Raw genomic sequence first — 18,082 nt, forward strand, 5'->3', positions numbered from 1 at the left:
GAGCTGAGTGGCCCAGGCAGAACCCAAATTGGGCATAAGTGAGCAGGCTGTTGCTAAACTAGTACTGTCTGTTAGCGCTGTCAGTGACTCCTATCACTTTACTGATGGGGCAGTAATTGGCCAGCTTGGATCTGTTGTTTAAATATCAGTCAAAGAGTGCTACTTAGTGCACAAGATTAAGGCCATACTGAAACTGAGATCCTTCACTCTTCTTTTCTCCCCTGTATTTAACTCTGACTCTTGCATGTTATCTGACCATTTAAACAATACCATTCGCATTATCTTGAGTTTATTGCATTTTAACATGATAAACTAAAGAGCATTGTACGTTTTAGGGACTCTGCATCTTAGTTTGGCATAATAATAAGACACCTTTTTGATTTTATGACTTTTTAAATCAAATTGTGTATCCATGTTCACTGTATGTTGTGAGATGGCGATGCCAAAGTGCTTTCTTGGGCACCTTCCATCCCTTCACTTCAGTTGACACAGTGTGCTTCAGACTAAATGTAGAAACTGAGGTTCTTATCATTTTGCGAAATTATTGCAGCCATACCCGAGGAATTAAACTCAGGTTCTTTTCTCTGAGCTGGTTCTGTGATAACGTTGATGAGTTACAGTTCTTATTCCTTGATAGTGCCATGCTTGTTTCTGCTAGATGGGTGCTTGTTAATCTCTCAATAATTTTCTTCTTAAAGTAATCCCTTTTAAGAGGTGAGGATTTCTAGCCAAATCATCAAGGTGAAAAAATATTAAGCTTCTAAATGTATTCATTTCATCTATATTTTGGCTCTCCCCGGAACCCTTTGCAAATGGGTTGTTGCTTCTAGGAATTATTTTAAAGAACTTCAATTTTGATCTAATGTCTCTTTGATTTTCTGACTGGGCTCAATGGACAGAATCTGTTGAGACAGGGAGGTCTTGTCAGTTGCTTTGAGAGCTGGCAACAGACCCATGCTGCCTCTTCCTGGGAAGGTGTGCTGAATCTAATGCTAATCCGGCTCTGGGCCTTCACCTGGAAATGAGATGCCATAAGTAAAGGTTTCACCTAGTGAGGGCTGCCAACCACTAGAAGGAGGCCATGGCTACTGTGGAAGAGCACCCAGGATCAGGGTGGGTTCTGGGACTAGGGGTCGCATGGAGATGTGGAGGCAGTGTTTTTCAGTAGATACCCTCTTACGTTACTTTTACTCCCTTGGTCAGGTATGAAGTGCCTTTGGTCAAACCCATCCCACTCCCAAAGGTGACAAGCTGCTTACGAAGCTTGATGTGTTGATCATGCTCCCTGCAGGTTAATTCCAGAAGTGGTGAGCAGAGATCTTCAGTTAGCTATAAGGGACTCAATTAGCAAAGGGGCATGAAGGTCAACCATAGATTCATCGAATATCTACAGTGCAGAAAGAGGCCATTTGGCCCGCCTAGTCTACACTGACCCTCCAAAGAGCATCCCACTTAAACTGACCCTCTCCCATAACCCTGCATTTCCCAAGGTTAATCCATCTAGTCTGCACAGTATGAGCACTTTAGCATGCCCTATCCAGCTAACCTGCACATCTTTGGACTGTGGGAGGAAACCAGAGCACCTGGAGGAAGCCCACGCAGACATGGGGAGAATGTGCAAACACCACACAGACAGTTACCTAAGGCTGGGATCGAACCTAGGTCACTGGCCCTGTGAGGCAGCAGTGCTAACCACTGAGCCACCGTGCCACCCATGGGTCTTCATTCCTCAGACTTCATTTTAGTGGAGGCATTAAAACAGTGGTAGTGTTCGGGCATGACACAAGCCTTGCCTAATTAAGTGCCCTTTCTGCACCGAAACTCTGCATCTTCCAGAGCTGAAGTTTCCATCCAGTGAATCTGTGGAAGAAGTGAAGCAGTTGTGATAACATGTTCATATGCTCACTTGGAATAAGCAGGAATCCAGAAGTTAACAGATTCACAATAAACTTCATGTGCAATTGATTTTATCATTTTAGGACACCATTTTAAGACCACAATTTGAGACATGCTATATTTTCCAAAAAAAGCAAGAGGTCACACAGAAGTTATTATAATTTAGGTTTACTTTTTCTTAATTTTTTTATTGGCGAAGATTTCATCATGTGTGATTTTTGAGAAGTTATAACTGACATGTGAGATAAGTTGCATTTTTGCTATATGCACCAAAATTCTCAAACTTACCAATTGAAATTGGGTATTTCCTCGTAGGTTATTGTCACTCTAATAACTGATGTGTGTAATGGCCTGTGAAAACAAAACACTAGCTGACTAGCATTTGTGTCATTTTAATTACATGATTAGCTCAGAAATCTGTAATCAAATCGAGAGCATCTAGTAACAGGAACAATTCTGTATTTTTGAGCAAGCTCTTATAACTGGTCAATACTAATGTTTTTCTGTGTTACAGTCTCTAACTGCCTAATGTATATCATTTTAATTTACACTACTAGCATCTAATCTACTCCCATCTTCTTGGCAACTCCTCGCTTATCATAAAAATTCCCATTGCTGCAGTATAAGCTGAACATTTAGATACATTTTACAGCCCAAATGAAGAAGGAATTTTCGTCTGTTCCAGATTTAATTTAGTGGCTGAATAACATGTTGTTAGATGTTGATGTCTGCTGTGTGGTATCTAATTGATCAAGATAACTTTTTAAAATGACAGTTTCAGAAAACAGCAACAATGTATTACAGAATAGTGTGGTGTGGGTTTGAATCTATCATTTCTTCACACAGTGAGTTTCCAACATTAATAAATTGCTGGGACAGTTAAAGAGCACAGTTGATGTTGTTAAGAAGGGTACACATTCACCATGAATTGTATGTAGGATGCACTTGCAGAACTTTAGAAGCAGGATTCCTGGTTATCCCTCTGTTTGAATGAAAGATCTTTCAAGAGTGGGACAGGTTGATACATTGACCTTCCTAATTTTGGTGCAGACCATCGAAGGCTGCGAATGGACGTGTAGCCTATAAGATAAAACCATTCGGCCCATCGATTCTGCTCCACTATTCAATCATGACTCATACAAATTTCTCAACCCCATTTCTCTGCCTTCTCCCTATAACCTTTGATCCACATGCTGATCAAGAATCTTTGTCTTAAATATGCTCAATGATGTGGCCTCCACTGCCTTCTGTAGCAATGAGTTCCATATGTTCACCACCCTCTAGGTCAAGAAATGCTCCCTCATCTCAGCTGTAAAGGGTTGTCCTTTCATCCTGAGGACATGTCCTTGGGTCCTGGTCTCTCCTAGTAGAAACATCTTCTCCACATCCACTCTATCCAGGCCCCTCAGTATTCTAGAAGAAAAGGTGAGGACTGCAAATGCTGGAGATCAAATTTGAAAAGTATGGCGCTGGAAAAGCACAGCAGGTCAGGCAGCATTCGAGGAGCAGGAGAGTTGACCTTTCGGGTAAAAGCCCTTCATCAGGAATGTCATTCCTGATTAAGGGCTTGTACCCGAAACATTGACTCTCTTGCCCCTCAGTATTCTGTAAGTTACATTGAGATCCCACTTCTTCCTTCTAAACTTCATTTAGTACAGACCCTGAATCCTCATATGACAAGCCCTTTATCCCTGCAATCATTCATGTGGACCTTCTTTGGACCCCTTCCAATGCCAGCACGTTGTTCCTTAGATATGGGGCAAAACTGCTCACAATACTCCAAAAGTGATCTGACTTGAGCCTTTTATAGCCTCAACAGCACATCTCTGCTCTTGTATTCTAGCCGTCTTGAAGTGAATGCTAACATTGCATCTGCCTTCCTAACTGCCAACTGAACCTGCATGTTAACCATCCTGAACTAGGACTCCCAAATCCCTTTGTGATTCAAATTTTCAAAGCCTTTACCCATTTGAAAATAGTCCATGGTTGTTTTCTTTCAACCAAAGTGCATAACCTCATATTTCACCACATTGTATTCATCTGCCACTTCTTTCCCCACTGTCCTAGACTGTCTAAATTCTTTTGCAGCCTCCCTGCCTTCTCAACACTACCTGTCCCTTCACTTATCTTTGTGTCATCTGGAAACTTAACAACAATGCCCTCATTGTGTCCAGATCATTAATGTATAATGTGAATATTTGTGGTCCCAACATGGACCCCTGCAGAACTCTGCTAGTCACTGGCTGCCATCCTGAAATTGATCCCATTATCTGCTAGTCAGCCAATCCTCTATCCTTGCTAGGATCTTGCCATAACCCCATGGGTTCTTATTTTATTTAGCAGCCTCCTGTTCTGGCACTTTCTGAATAGCCTTCTGGAAATCCAAACAGATCGCATCCACTGGCCCTATTTTGTTTCACTTACTCATTATCTCCACAAAGAGTTCTAACAGATTTGTCAAGCACCCTTGACTAAGCTGTGTAGACTCAGCCCTATTTTATCATATACTTTTAAGTACTCTGCAATCTCGTTCTTAATAATGGACTCAAAATCGTATTTGCCATTTGCCATTTTCTAGTCCTCTGGGATCCTCCTTGACTCCAGTAATTCCAAAAAGATCACCACCCCCCACGCCTCCTCAATCTCCTCAGCTATCTCCTTCAGAATCCTGAGGTGTACTGCATCTGCTCTGGGTAATTTATCCACCTTCTCCTTCATGAGGGCCAGTACATTCAGGATAATGGCAAATGGCAAATAAGATTTTGAGTCCATTATTAAGAAAGAGATTGCATGATAAAATAGGGCTGAGTCTACACAGCTTAGTCAAAGGGAGGGGACGCTTGACAAATCTGTTAGAACTCTTTGTGGACATAATGAGTAAGTGAAACAAAATAGAGCCAGTGGATGCGATCTATTTGGATTTCCAGAAGGCTTTTCACAAGGTGCCCCCTGACTCTCTTGAAGTGCTAATATGCGACTGGTGCCTTCCACCGTGAAAACTGATACAACTACCTAGTCAGTTCCTCTGCCATTTCTTTGTTTTGCATTGCTACTTCTCCAGTCTCATTTTCCAGCAGTCCAATGTCTACTCATGCTTCGCTCTTCATATATCTAAACAAAAACTCTTGCAATCGTCTTGTATATTATTAGCTAACTTACCCTCATGTTTCATCTTCTGCCTTCTTACAGCTTTATTAGTTTATGCTGGTTTTTAAAGGCTTCCCAATCTTCTGGCTTCACACTAATCTTCACCACATTGTATGCTTCTGTTTTGCTTTTATGCTGTCCCTGACTTCCTTTGTCAGCCAAAGTTACCTCATCCTCCCCTTAAAATATTTCTTCTTCCTTGGGTGAATTTCTGCTGTACCCCCAGAAACTCTTGCCATTGCCATTCCATCGCCTACACTGCTTGTATCCCATTCCAATCACCTTTTGCCAGCTCTTTCCTCATGTCTTTGTAGTTAACCTTTGTTATGTTATACAATTATAATTACATCAGACCTCTCTCTTTCAAACTGCAGGGTGAATTCTATCATATTATCGTCACTGGCACCAGAGGTTCCTTCACCTTAAGTTCCGTAATCAAGTTTGCCTCATTAGACATCACCAAATCCAACATCATCAATTCACTGGTGGGCTGTACCACAAGCTGCTCCAAACAAAACCATCTTGTAGAATTCTACGAATTCATTTTCTTGGCTACCAACCTGATTTTCCCTGAACACCTGCATGTTGAAGTCATTGTAATAGCCATCTAATGGTGATGTAATTTCTGTCCCCTGATGTTATTTTTGCCTCACACATCCTGACCTCTGCTAGGAGGCCTCCATAACTCACGTCAGGGTCTTTTTTTGTTTACGGTTCATCAACTCTATCCACAAAGATTCTACGCCTTCCCAACCCTATATCACTTCTTGCCAGTGATTTAAGTTCATTTCTTAATAACAAGGCAATCCCGTCCCTCCTCCCATCTGCCTGTCATTTTGATAGGATTTGTCCTTGGATATTTAGTTCCCAGCCCTGAATCTCTTGCAGCCACATCTTGTCCGCACAACATCATACCCGGCAATTTCAATCTGTGCTACAAACTCCATTTATCTTGTTTCATATACTGCATACATATAAACACAACACCCTCAGTACTCTATTGACCAACCCCTTTCTCATAGATTCCCTTTTTCTGCTGCCCCTCAAGTCAGATTGCAGTCTGTCCTATTACTTGTTCTGAAAACTTTAATAGGTTCTGTAGAGTCTTCCCAAATTTTAACTAGTTTAAAGTCCTTGTGACCTTGAATTACCTTGAGTTGTACGATCAGTTCTTCTACCATATTCTGAATCCTTCATGCATTAAGATACAAAGCCTTTAAGTTTGTTCTATTATCCTTACACATTTTTTTGGTTCCTACATACACTATGACATTCACGCATTCCATCCCTTCCTTTGATTTTGTGGAAGCAATCAAGCCCATCTCTAACCAGCAAACCTACGAAGCCTTCCCCTTCAATTTTATTAGTTTCCACGGAATTGAATTCCTCCTCCTCCCCCCTCCCCCAACCCCCACTCCCCACCTCCCACTCTAAAGTTTAAAACCCTACCTATAACCCTAGGTCAGCAATTCGCCAAGATTCTGATGCCAACATAATTCAGATGAAGCCCATCCCATTGGAACAGCTCCTTCCTTCCCTAGTGCTGGTGCCAATATCCCATGAATTTAAATGCACTTGTCCCACACAAACCTTCAAGCCACGCATTTACCTGTTTAATCTTGTTGACCCTGTGCATGTTAGCTTATGGCTGAGGTAGCAATGAAATTATTACCTTTTTTTAGTTTTGCTTTTAAATTTAGCCCCTAGCTGCTCACATTCCCTCAGCGGAACCTCTTTCTTCTTTATACCTATATTGTTTGTGGACCATGACAACTGGATCTTTCCCTCCCACTCCAAATTCCTCTGCATCCCAGATGAGATCCTGAACCCAGGCCCCAGGCAAGCAACACAGCCTTCAAGATTCTTGATCCTGTCCATTGAGAATGGTGTCTATTCCCCGACTATATTGTCCCCAATTACAGCTGCATTTCTTTTATCTTTGCCTTTTGAATGGCTCCCTGTGCCACGGTCAGTTTGCTTATCCTCCTTATTGCCCTCATTCTCATCCACACAAGAAGCAAGAATCTCAAATCTGTTAGGCATGCTCAAAGGACTACTTCAGTACTACTTCCTGGATTCCTCTACCTAACTCACTCCTAGTCACACCCTCCTGTCCCTGACCACTGACCAAATTTGAAGTAGTTAATCTAAGGGCTGTGTGACTGCCTCCTGAAACACAACGTCCAGGTAACTCTCTCCCTCCCTGATGTGTTGCAGTGTTTAAAGCTCAGGCTCCAGTTCATCGACTCAGAGCCAGAGTTCCTCAAGCGACCAACACTTGCTGCATGTTGCCATGATTTTGATTGTCTTCCATCAGCTGTGAGAAGTTATTATATGCCTGTACTTTCAGTTTAGAAATCATCTTCTTCAGAAATCAGGAAGTTTTAACTGGGGAAGATCAATTTCAAACTATGAATTGGTTGACAGGGATGTGGTAGTATCAGCTGTACAAAAGTGACCCAACAAGCCACACAATTGTATCTAATTATATCAAAGAAAATTCTGGTGCTAATAGCTGCCAACAGTGTATAAACTTTCTGTTATAAGAATTTTTCATTGGACCAATGCTCTGGAAGAAAGCTAGAAATGTTCATGTGAGAAATTTGTGTTGCAATACTTCACGAATGTTAGATCAAAAAATGTATCTTTTCAAGTTATCTACTTTTGGGGATATGGTAGCATAGCAATACTTTTAGTGGACTAGTAATTCAGTAGCCTTGGCTACTGAGACCTTAAGTTTAAATAAAAACATTAAATACCCACATGCTATACTATGTCCATTTACAAATTTCACATGGCTCCTTATGCTTTCTATGTTCCCGTTAAACCCCCTCGCTGCTTATATGCTGTCTGCCAACTCATAATCCAACCACACCCACCATCCTTTTTCCTTCTGTATGCAAGACAACAAATGTCCATCTTGGGCATACCTCAGGAGGCATGCTGACAGAAAACAAACACATGTGTCTATTGATAATATTTTAAAAAATTAAAAAACACAGTTGCATTGATACAAAAAATATCAAAACATTGAAATTCCTTCAAATTCTTTAAGCAAACTAACACTATGTAAGTGCTTAATCCCTTATATAAACAAACTTCATTCTATGCACAGTTGGAAATGCACATCAAAATGCTGACTTGATACACCTTTTGTGAAAATTGTAGTGAGGAAAGTCAGTCATGCAGGACAAATTCTATAATCATTTTTGGCAACAGGAGCTCTGAAGTACCTAGCACTTTTTTGAACTCCATGCATTTGTTTGGATAGTTCCTTGACAGCTTCGGCTGTTCCTTTACAGCTTTTTTCAGCTTTGGTCTCCCAATCATCATACCAGTCATCAGCAAAGTGATGGAAGAGGTTGTTGACAGTGAGATCAAGTCACATTTGCTCAACAATAACCTGCTCACTGATGCCTAGTTTGGGTTCTGTCAGGGCCATTCAGCTCCTGACTTCATTACAGCCTTGGTTCAAACATTAACAAAAGAGCTAAATTCCAGCGGAGAGGCAAAAGTGAATGCCCTTGACAACAAAGCAGCATTTGATTGAGTGTGGCATCAAGGAGCAACAGCAGAATTGGAATCAGTGGAAAACACTCCACTGGTTGGAGTCAGTCCTGGCACAAAGAAAAGTTGTTGTTGCAGGAGGTTGATCATCCCAGTCTCAGGACATGTCTACAGGAGCTCCTCAGGGGAGAGTCCTCGTCCCAACCATCTACAGCTGCTTTATCAATGAACTTCCCTCCATCATAAGATCAGAAGTCGGCATGTTCGCTGATGACTGCACAACATTCAGCACCATCCATGACTCCTCACGTACTGAAGCGGTCCATGCCCAAATGCCACAAGAAAGGACAACACCAAGCTTGAACTGAAAAGAGGAGAAAGTGAGGACTGCAGATGCTGGAGATCAAAGTTGAGAGTGTGGTGCTGGAAAAGCACAGCAGGTCCGGCAGCATCTGAGTAGCAGGAGAATCGATGTTTTGGGCAAGGGCCCTTCATCAGGAAGCATCAAGAGCCTAACTGATGAAGGGCTCTTGCTCAAAACATCGATTCTTCTGCTCCTCGGATGCTTTCTGACCTGCTGTGCTTTTCCAGCACCACACTTCTGAACTGATAAGAGGCAAGTAATTTATGCGTGAGGCACATGCCAGGCAGGCAGTGACTGTCCCCTGCAAGAAAGCATCTAACTATTATCCCTTGATATTCAATAACATTACCATTATGGAATCCCAACTATCAATATCTTGGGGTTGCCATTGACAAGAAACTGAACTGGGCCAGTCATGTAAATACTGTGGACACAAGAGCAAAGGTCAAAGGCTGGGTATTCTGCAGCAGGTGACGCATCTTGATATAGTTCCTCATCTATATCACACAGCAATAAATGTAACGGAATATTCACCACTTCCCTGGAAGAGGGTAGCTCCAATAACACTGAAGAACTCTGACACCATCCAGGATACTCCATTTGATTGGCACCCCATCCACCATCTTCAATATTCAGCAGATCTTAGATTTCCTTGCCTGCTTCCAGCATTTTCACCAGGGTTAATTTACTCTCTATATGGTGAAAATCTTGGACTTACTTATCCTTTTGAAGTTGCCCACTAAGCTACTCAGTTATTTCAAATGACTAAAAAGAAGATTTCAATGGTTCTGAAACTAGCAGCACGGCCACCTTCACAGGAGCTAGGGACGAGCAATAAATGGCAAGCCTTGCAGAATATTAAAAAGGAGAGAATTACTTTTCTGAGAGAAAAGCACAAACAAAATATTTTACTTTACTATCAAACATCTCTGTTTTACAGCCATTGAAATACTTTTTATATTATCATCGGTCATTACAATGTAGGATATGCAGGAGTCTATATGCACTGCAGATTTCTATTAATAGCAATGTAATAATGACTAGATAATCTAGTTTTCTGTGATGTTGATTGAAGGATAGCTGTTACCAGGGATAACTCCCCTGCTCCTAATCATTTACATCACTCAAGCAGTCAAATGGAGCCTCAGTTTAGTGTCTCAATAAAATATAGCAGACCAAATGGTGCAGCAGTCCCTCAACTCTGCCCTTAGGAGTCTGCCTTGATTTTTGTGCACAATCCCTGGAGTGGATCTTTAGTTAAGAACCTTGTAATGTGAGAGTGAAACTGTAAAGCTATTGTCTGTATCTCAGACAGCGGTAGTATTGGTAGGATGAGGAAGGCTGATCACAGCTACACTAGCCTATGTTCTCATCTAACATGCACAAATACAATTTCCCATTGAATCATGAGCAGAAACATTGACTTGATTTTTTAAAAAAAAGATTATCCTGTCCTTGTTTAACCTCGTCAACCTCAGTACCATATTTATCGTACGCAGGAGTTTGTCATCGTTTGCCCAGATGGAATTTTCTCAGGCCCTCCGATGCAGCTTTGACAGTAAGATCAGAAGGTTTTAGAATGGCTCAGTTTCAGATCAGTGGCTGATGAGTTCCCAAGTCTGGCTGATCTTGGCAGGCACAGGATAGAAATGGCACGGCCCTCTGCCTTGACGGATAACTGCATTGCAAATGGAAATAAACAGATTGGGGATATCAATGTCATTTTCTCAGTTGTGGATGAGCTCTCAACTAAGGCCAAAGCATGACAGGTATTTGGAGGTGATTTCCTGGGGCCCAGTCAGGGTCGGGAGCCACAAGCTTTCCTCTACACAGTGACCCTGCAGCTGTGGCCCATGCTTAATTTTTACAGAATGGAAATGTCTCTAGGGGGTGTCTCAAGATGCCCCCTCCTATAGCAGCAGTGTTGACTTCGGGAAGGTGAAGCCACTGTCTCTCCAAGTTTACAGGCCATCTGATAGTACCAATAAGGCCTGCTCCCTCAGGAACAGGGTGACATACCTTAGTTGGATTGTAGGCACAGAAGCAGCCAATTAGGATATTGCCTTCAAGTGCAAGGTCAGGACTCGGAAATGGTCCAAACCCACATTAATTTGAAAAGAACATGCTATTCAGTGATTTATGACAGATTTGCATGTAATGTAGTTTTTAAAATATATTTCAGAGGTTTAAGTAATATCATAGTATAGGATTAATCTTAGCCGAGGGGTGGGGGTTGGGGAAGACAGTGGTAGGGATTTGGCGTTAGATGAACTAAAGAGACTTTTGCTAATTCTGCACACTTTTATTTTTTCTTTGTGCTTAGTAGATTTTGAGGTTTAGGCTTTATACCTAGAAAGAAAGTATTTGATAGGTATCAGAAAAATCTCCAGAAATATAAGCTTTGGTTTTTGTCAGTGACTTGCTGATCTTTATGTTAAAGTGAGTGGTCAACCAAGTTGTGAAATATACAGCAAAAATGCAACTTTAAGTGACAAATATGGCAGTTTCAAAAGTACTTCATTTAAAATCTGTGTATCAGTTTTCTTTTCACCAGTTTTATTAATTTATTGATGCTAGATTTTTTTTTCTCTTGCAGGCACAGTACGGAAACTACCAGCAATAGGAAACAGCTGATTGCCATCTCTGAAACAGTCATGTATGCACAACATCCTTCATTGATTTTTACAGACTAAAATGAAGCATGGACTGTCATATTTCATTTTTGAGAGGTAGCTCAAAGCAGCTTCTGGATGTTGTAGAAATTTTCATTCTTTTCATGGTGAATAGTAACATTGCACTACCGATGACAAGCCAATGCGTATTAGTTTTAGACTTGGTGCTGTGAATATTGTACGTTTTAAACTGTTGCACTGTTGTACAACTGCATCTGTTTGTTAATAGGATTGCAACCTAATACTAGTGCACTTCCACCATGGAAACACAAGATGGTTGGTTTTATAAGTTATGGGTGCTCTCTAAAGCAGTGAATTGCCCTGTGGATTTACGCACCTGTGTGTTTATACTAAACTTTGCACTAAGTTTTTTTTCTTCCATATTAAATGCAGCAACCAAGTATTGGATAAAGGTCACTAAAATTTCACTTGTGTTTTCATTAAGATCGAATGGGAATGAAATATGTAAAGTTGCATATTGAGGAATTATGTTGTCACCTGACCCTAAAGCATAGGTAAATTACATCCAAGTGAGGATTTAATTGTCAGAGGTAGTTGCTGTGGTGCATTTGATTTCTATAAGGGAGGCAGTCAATTCTATGTTAATTCTTAGTGCTTGTCCACAGATTGATACCCATAATTCCTCACCATCTTTTTGAACAAATGTAATGTTGGGTATGTACGACTATCACTTGAATCAGGTGAAAATGGTATAGAGATCAATACTTGGAGAGTTATATGGGCTTGATAATAATGGGGCCATCCAAAGGAAAATATGTAAGTTTTGACTAGTGGTACACTTTCACAGTTTTTTTATTGTGCTCATAATGAGAGTGATGTGTATGTGAAATAATGTTAATAATAGAAAAGCAATTCTTTTGTTCTAATTTAGTGTCTGCAAAATGTTTCCTCAAAAATGATTTTTAAAAGTACCACCAGAAACAGTTGTATCTAATAACTTTGTATTTATGAGTGCAATTGTTACATAACTGAGTATTGAAAATATTGTATGTCATTATAAACAGATAATATCTATGAGCCCATAGTGACTTCTACTTTTAAGCTCTAAAACTAGTTCTAATGCTTACAGTCATTTTGCAGGAATTGTTCAATAGATAGGAATCAATTTTGATATACTTTATGTTTTTGTAGTTTACCTTTCTAGCAACTTGTCTTCATTCAGTAGCTGTTAGGACTTAGTACAGATCTAAGGATGGCAGTATTTTTAGATTAGAAACAAAGCCTTGTTACAGATGGTATGGTGGCCAAATGGTTACAACACTGAGTGTCTTCCATCAGAAGACCACCAGCTTGAGCTCAATTTTGAATGCTGTCTGTATGAGTTCTATAATTTGCTTGCAGGCCTTTAGGCACAGTGGGCTACAACTATTAACCAGTCCACACTAATTTGAGCAAAGGTCTACTTGTGCTTATAACAGAGAAGTGTTGGCAACAATTATAAAGAAAACTGTAAACTGGGCCATGCTATTTACCAAACTGTAGGGTTCAGGAAACCTCATGAATGTTGGAGGGGTGGGGATATATTGGGAACAGTTGGAGTACAGTTTCAGAAGTATTACAATAAATGTGTTACATTTACATTCATTATTGATTACCAATTTAACCAGAAAAGTGTGTTCTTGTTCTAAACATTGTTCAGGAAAAGATTCTAAAACACACAGTCCAAAGTCAACCATTTTGTGTAAATATTAAAAACATTCCAGAGTGCACCAGCTTGAACAATGTGGGAATGTAAGGACACGTAATTTATTGAGCACTGATGGTTATACAGTTTGCTGTAAGATTTGTATTTGTGTACAATCACATGAACATTTTGCATTTCATTTGCCAATTTTTTTTTTGGTTTTGCTGTTAAACAGCCAAATAGCTAAAATACAGATTGTACTGTGACAATCATCTGCTTGTTTTCAAGAAACAAAAAACTTGAGATTTTAGTATACTGAATTTTTCGATGAAACTTGTTGTAATGTTATATGTTAAGTCTTATCTTCTCATCATTACTCAACATTTAGTGTTTTTAGATAAATGTGTGTGCATCTCTATTAATGGAGGCAACTGCTATTTGAATTTAGTGAAGAAAAGAAGTTGAAGTTGTTGTAAGTACAAGTGAGTTGAATTGTCTTGCCTGTACTAGACATTTTATGTTGCTACTTAAAAGTTGTTACATTCTAATTTTAAAAGAAATCTAATAAATCACTGAGTTAATTCTATTTTTAACGTGCTGTTCACATGCAGACATCCATCAAATAGAGTTGTTTGCATTATCCTTCTTTGCAAACAAGGCACCTGTCAATAGTGACTCAAAATTATGAAGTGGTAATTGGCTAGCTTTCTATACGGCGGTGAGGCTTGAAAAACTCTGCAGAAAGCAAGGAATTGGAGTGGATTATTATTAATTTTAATGGTAGTTTTCTATTACACCAGTTAACGTCCTGAAAGCATGTAATGATTCAAGGATAACCGTTTTGTGTGTAGCAGACTAGATATTCCAGGCTGCAGTGGTAAACATTCACAGTATTTACCCAATACTCCCAAAGATGCTAATTCTGAAATATGTTTGTTCTTGATATGTTCTTAACTAACCTGTGCCAAGAAATCCTTTTGGTTTTGTTGAATGATGTTTAAGGTTCCAAAATGACAAATCCTGAAATTGAATCATATCACTCAAGCAATTTGACCAGTGCCAGGAAGAACTGCTAGTTTGTCATTTAAAAAATCTGACTGCTTCATTAATGTACTTCATTCAAGGGAAGCTTTAACCCCTATCTGTGGCTGTTCCATATGATTGACTCACAAAACCTCAGAACAACTAAGGGTGAGCAATAACTACTGCTTTTCCAAAGTTACCCTCTTCCAGAGGCTAAATTAAAACATAATTAACAAGGTCAAGCATTCTAAACGGTGGATATTTGTATAATCTCCACTTAAATATGAAAAAAAAAATCAACATTTTATGGTGTGGGGAAATGTACAATTATTTTCTGAAACAAATGATGCACTGAGAAATCTAATGGTCTCTCTTTCATTTTGCAGAATAAAATGTTGCAATGCCTTTGGTGGTGAATCACTTGTCATTGCACAACAGGTTTCTGTTATCACTCACATCCTGACAGAAAGTGTTTGAAAACTTCAGTTTATTATCTATCTTCAAAATATAATTGTACATAATCTTGTGGTACAGTGAATTCATTCTAATTAATTCCAAGTAGGAACTATGGCTGCCGTGTTCTTCTCTCTAATAAAAGTTCACCTCCATAACTGGTTGTTTACAATTTCAATTCTTAAATCCCAGAATCATTCTTATTGCTCCTCTTGAAACTTTTTTTTCATTTTACAGACATGGTACTGTATACTGCACACATTCCATATATGGCCTTGCCTAAGATCTGTACAAAGTTGGAGTTCCTTGTTTTGAGATATATGTGTGCATCTCAGTACTTGGTTAGCCTTGAAGATGAAATTGAACAAAAGAAATTTGCTAAATAAATTCTGCTGTATAAGGTTACTCTTACAATTGTAAATTGGCATAGATGAGGTCTGTGTATTAATATAGCATGTGTGCAAGCTGCCTTCCATAAAGAAATTATGGCTACCACAATAAAAATAAATACTATACCTTAACAATATAAAATTGTTGTAAAATGTCAATGTATAAAATACTGTCACACCTTGATCATGCCAAAACATTTGTTTGTAGTAATGTAGATTTGAGTTTGCAATAAAATTATTTAGAAAATTTATGTTTGTACATTCAGTTGGATTTGGGGGTATCACTGATCTACGTTTGATCTGCACAGTTTGTTTTTTGAATTATCTTTTGGAAATCCATGGTCTTGGGTTTTTGGCATCTGAAGAATTAATGCCAGCTTGAGTGATTTGATAAGTTAGAAACATGTCAACAGCAAATGCAATTATTAATATATGAATTGGCAAGCAAGTTTGGGAATTGGACAATACATTTTGAGGTAAGAACCTTGAAAGGTTGTGTTGGATTTTTCTAAATTAATTCATAGGATGTGAACCTTTGGGCAATGTTTGTTGCTCATCTCTAACTCCCTTGAGAAGCTGGTCATAAGCATCCTTCTTGAGCAGTTGCATTCCAGCTGCTTTAGGTACATCTATGCCATTCCACTGTTTTTCACACAGGAATGATAAGTTACTCTCACCCTCGCTCTTATTTTTAAGAACTTACTGGATCAGTACACTTACTTGACTTAACTAATAAAAACAATTATAGAATCACACAGCCTGGAAACAAACCCCTCGATTCAACATATACATGCTGACCAGGTATCCTAAACTGAACCACTTCCATTTGGCTCTGTTATGGACCAGGCCAGACCCCCCTCAAAATATTTTAAGAAGGTAGCCCAGACCCTAATTTTTTTTCTTAATTTAAAGGTTGATGTGAAGTGGGTGTTCCAGGTGTGATGCAACTGGTCAAACCTAAAGCAAAACAAAATTTATTTAAACACAACAGTTGAAACATGAACAAAAGAAAGTGAAATTTAGAGTAACTTAGCTATTGGAAAACTTAACTGACCCAATACAGTAACTTGACTAATTAACTGTTCCATTACAGTAACATTCCAAAAACACACCCCTTGGCAAAAAGGTAAATTCAAACATAGATTCTTACAGGCAGGAGGGAACAACATCCAGAGAGTGATCTCAGAGAAAGTCAGAGGAATTCTTTACTGAAGCTTACAACTCTTCTGGACTCACATATGTTGTGATTGCGACAGCTAAAACAAAACTAGGAAGCCTGAACTGGGAAAACTGCCCACTCCCCTTTCATTACTAAACTGTTTTATAAAAAAAAACCAAAGGCCTCTTAAGCCTAGACTCTTCAGCATCTCTGTCTTTACAACATCTCTTAAAAAAAACAAGGACAAAATAACTTTTTAAAGTGACAGCATTGTCACACCAGCATTTGGCCATATTCCTCTCAACCTTACTTTTTCATGTATCTAACCAAATGGTTTTTAAATGTTATAATTGTACCCACCTCTCCAACTTCCACTGGCAGCTCATTCCATACATGCACCACCAAAAATAATTGCCCCTCAGATCTCTTTTAAATCTTTCCCTTCTCACTTTAAACTTATGCTGTTTAGTTTTGGCATCCCGTAGCGTTGGAAAAAGAACTTGGCTATTCACCTTATCGATGCCCCTCATGATTTTATACATCTCTACAAGGTCATCCCTCAGTCTCTGATGCTCCAGGGGAAAAAAGTCCCAGCCTATCCAGCCTCTCATTATTGATAGTATCTTTAATTAAACACCTATTTTCACATTTTAAACAATTCAAATTCCTCCAATTTCACCTTGAATAATGAATAAGATAATAATAAGTAAGGTAATAAATTCACCTTGTGATTAAGAACCCTCAATGTAAAAAAAAACTTACTTTTCCTGTTTTATCTTTTTCACATCCCTTAATGTAATATTCCCTTCAAATTCTGAAGAAGGGTCACTGAACCTGAAATACTAATTCTGCTTTCTCTTCAAAGATGCTGCCAGATCTGCTGAGTTTTTCCAGCAATTTCTGCTTGGGTGTTACATTTACATTATCCACAATTTTTGTCGTCTTCACGTATTTCAATTTTTTTTGTTTCTTCCTGATTTGATCTAATTCACCCCTTCTCTGTTGTTTATTTCTTTATCTATGCTTAACTCTTAATTTAAGGGATACATTGTTAGTCACATCATCCATTAAGGTCCATAAGCTCTATTATCCTCATCATGCTGGTGTGAGCTCACCAAACATTTCCAAACTGTTTGGAAGTGAGCAGAGAAAGATCGATCTGGTCATGCTGTGAGATGACCCACAGCAGCAAGAACCAGTTGTTGTGAACCTCAAGTTTGTGGTGAAAGTGAGGACAGCAGATGCTGGAGATTAGAGTCAAGAGTGTGGTGCTGGAAAAGCACATCAGGTCAGGCTGCATCCGAGAAGCAGGAAAATTGACGTTTCGGGCAAAAGCCCTTCATTAGGAATGTCTGATGAAGGGCTTTTGCCTGAAACGTCGATTTTCCTGCTCCTTGGATGTTGCCTGACCTGCTGTGCTTTTCCAGAACCACACTCCTGAACCGCAAGTTTGTGCTAACCAAACACAGACTGGGTATTGTTCCACATTGTGGAAAACCTCCAGTCTGTACGTAAGAGGGACCCTGACTTTCCCATAGCCAGTCATTTTAACACATCATCCTGTTTTAATGCCCACATGTCTGTCCTCAATATGTTGCAGTGTTCCAGTGAATCAGTGCTAACTGGAGGTGCAACATCTCAATTTCAGAGTAAATGCTTTACAATCCTCTGGAGTTAACATCGAATTCGACACCTTTAAATTGTGAAAATTTCTCCTTTTTAAATTGGTTATCATGTCCTCCCCTCCCATCCCCATCCCACTTACTGGCCTTTCAAGTCTGACATTGTTGTTCTACCATTCTCACATCCCGATCACTTCATGTGAAC

General features: G+C 39.4%; 1 protein-coding gene across 4 annotated transcripts in view; it reads left to right on the top strand.

Moving 5' to 3' along the window:
* Window positions 1-15,345, top strand: part of LOC140462916 (calcium-responsive transactivator-like) — a 124,773-nt gene extending 109,428 nt beyond the window's left edge. For all 4 annotated transcript variants that reach the window (XM_072556397.1, XM_072556399.1, XM_072556398.1 and 1 more), the window contains one exon: window positions 11,511-15,345. In XM_072556397.1, the coding sequence (XP_072412498.1) occupies window positions 11,511-11,548 (38 nt within the window). In that variant the 3' untranslated portion in view covers window positions 11,549-15,345. The remainder of the gene's footprint in view (window positions 1-11,510) is intronic.
* The last annotated feature ends 2,737 nt before the right edge of the window (window positions 15,346-18,082 follow it).

Source organism: Chiloscyllium punctatum, chromosome 37, assembly GCF_047496795.1.
Source record: "Chiloscyllium punctatum isolate Juve2018m chromosome 37, sChiPun1.3, whole genome shotgun sequence".
Lineage (NCBI taxonomy): Eukaryota > Metazoa > Chordata > Chondrichthyes > Orectolobiformes > Hemiscylliidae > Chiloscyllium > Chiloscyllium punctatum.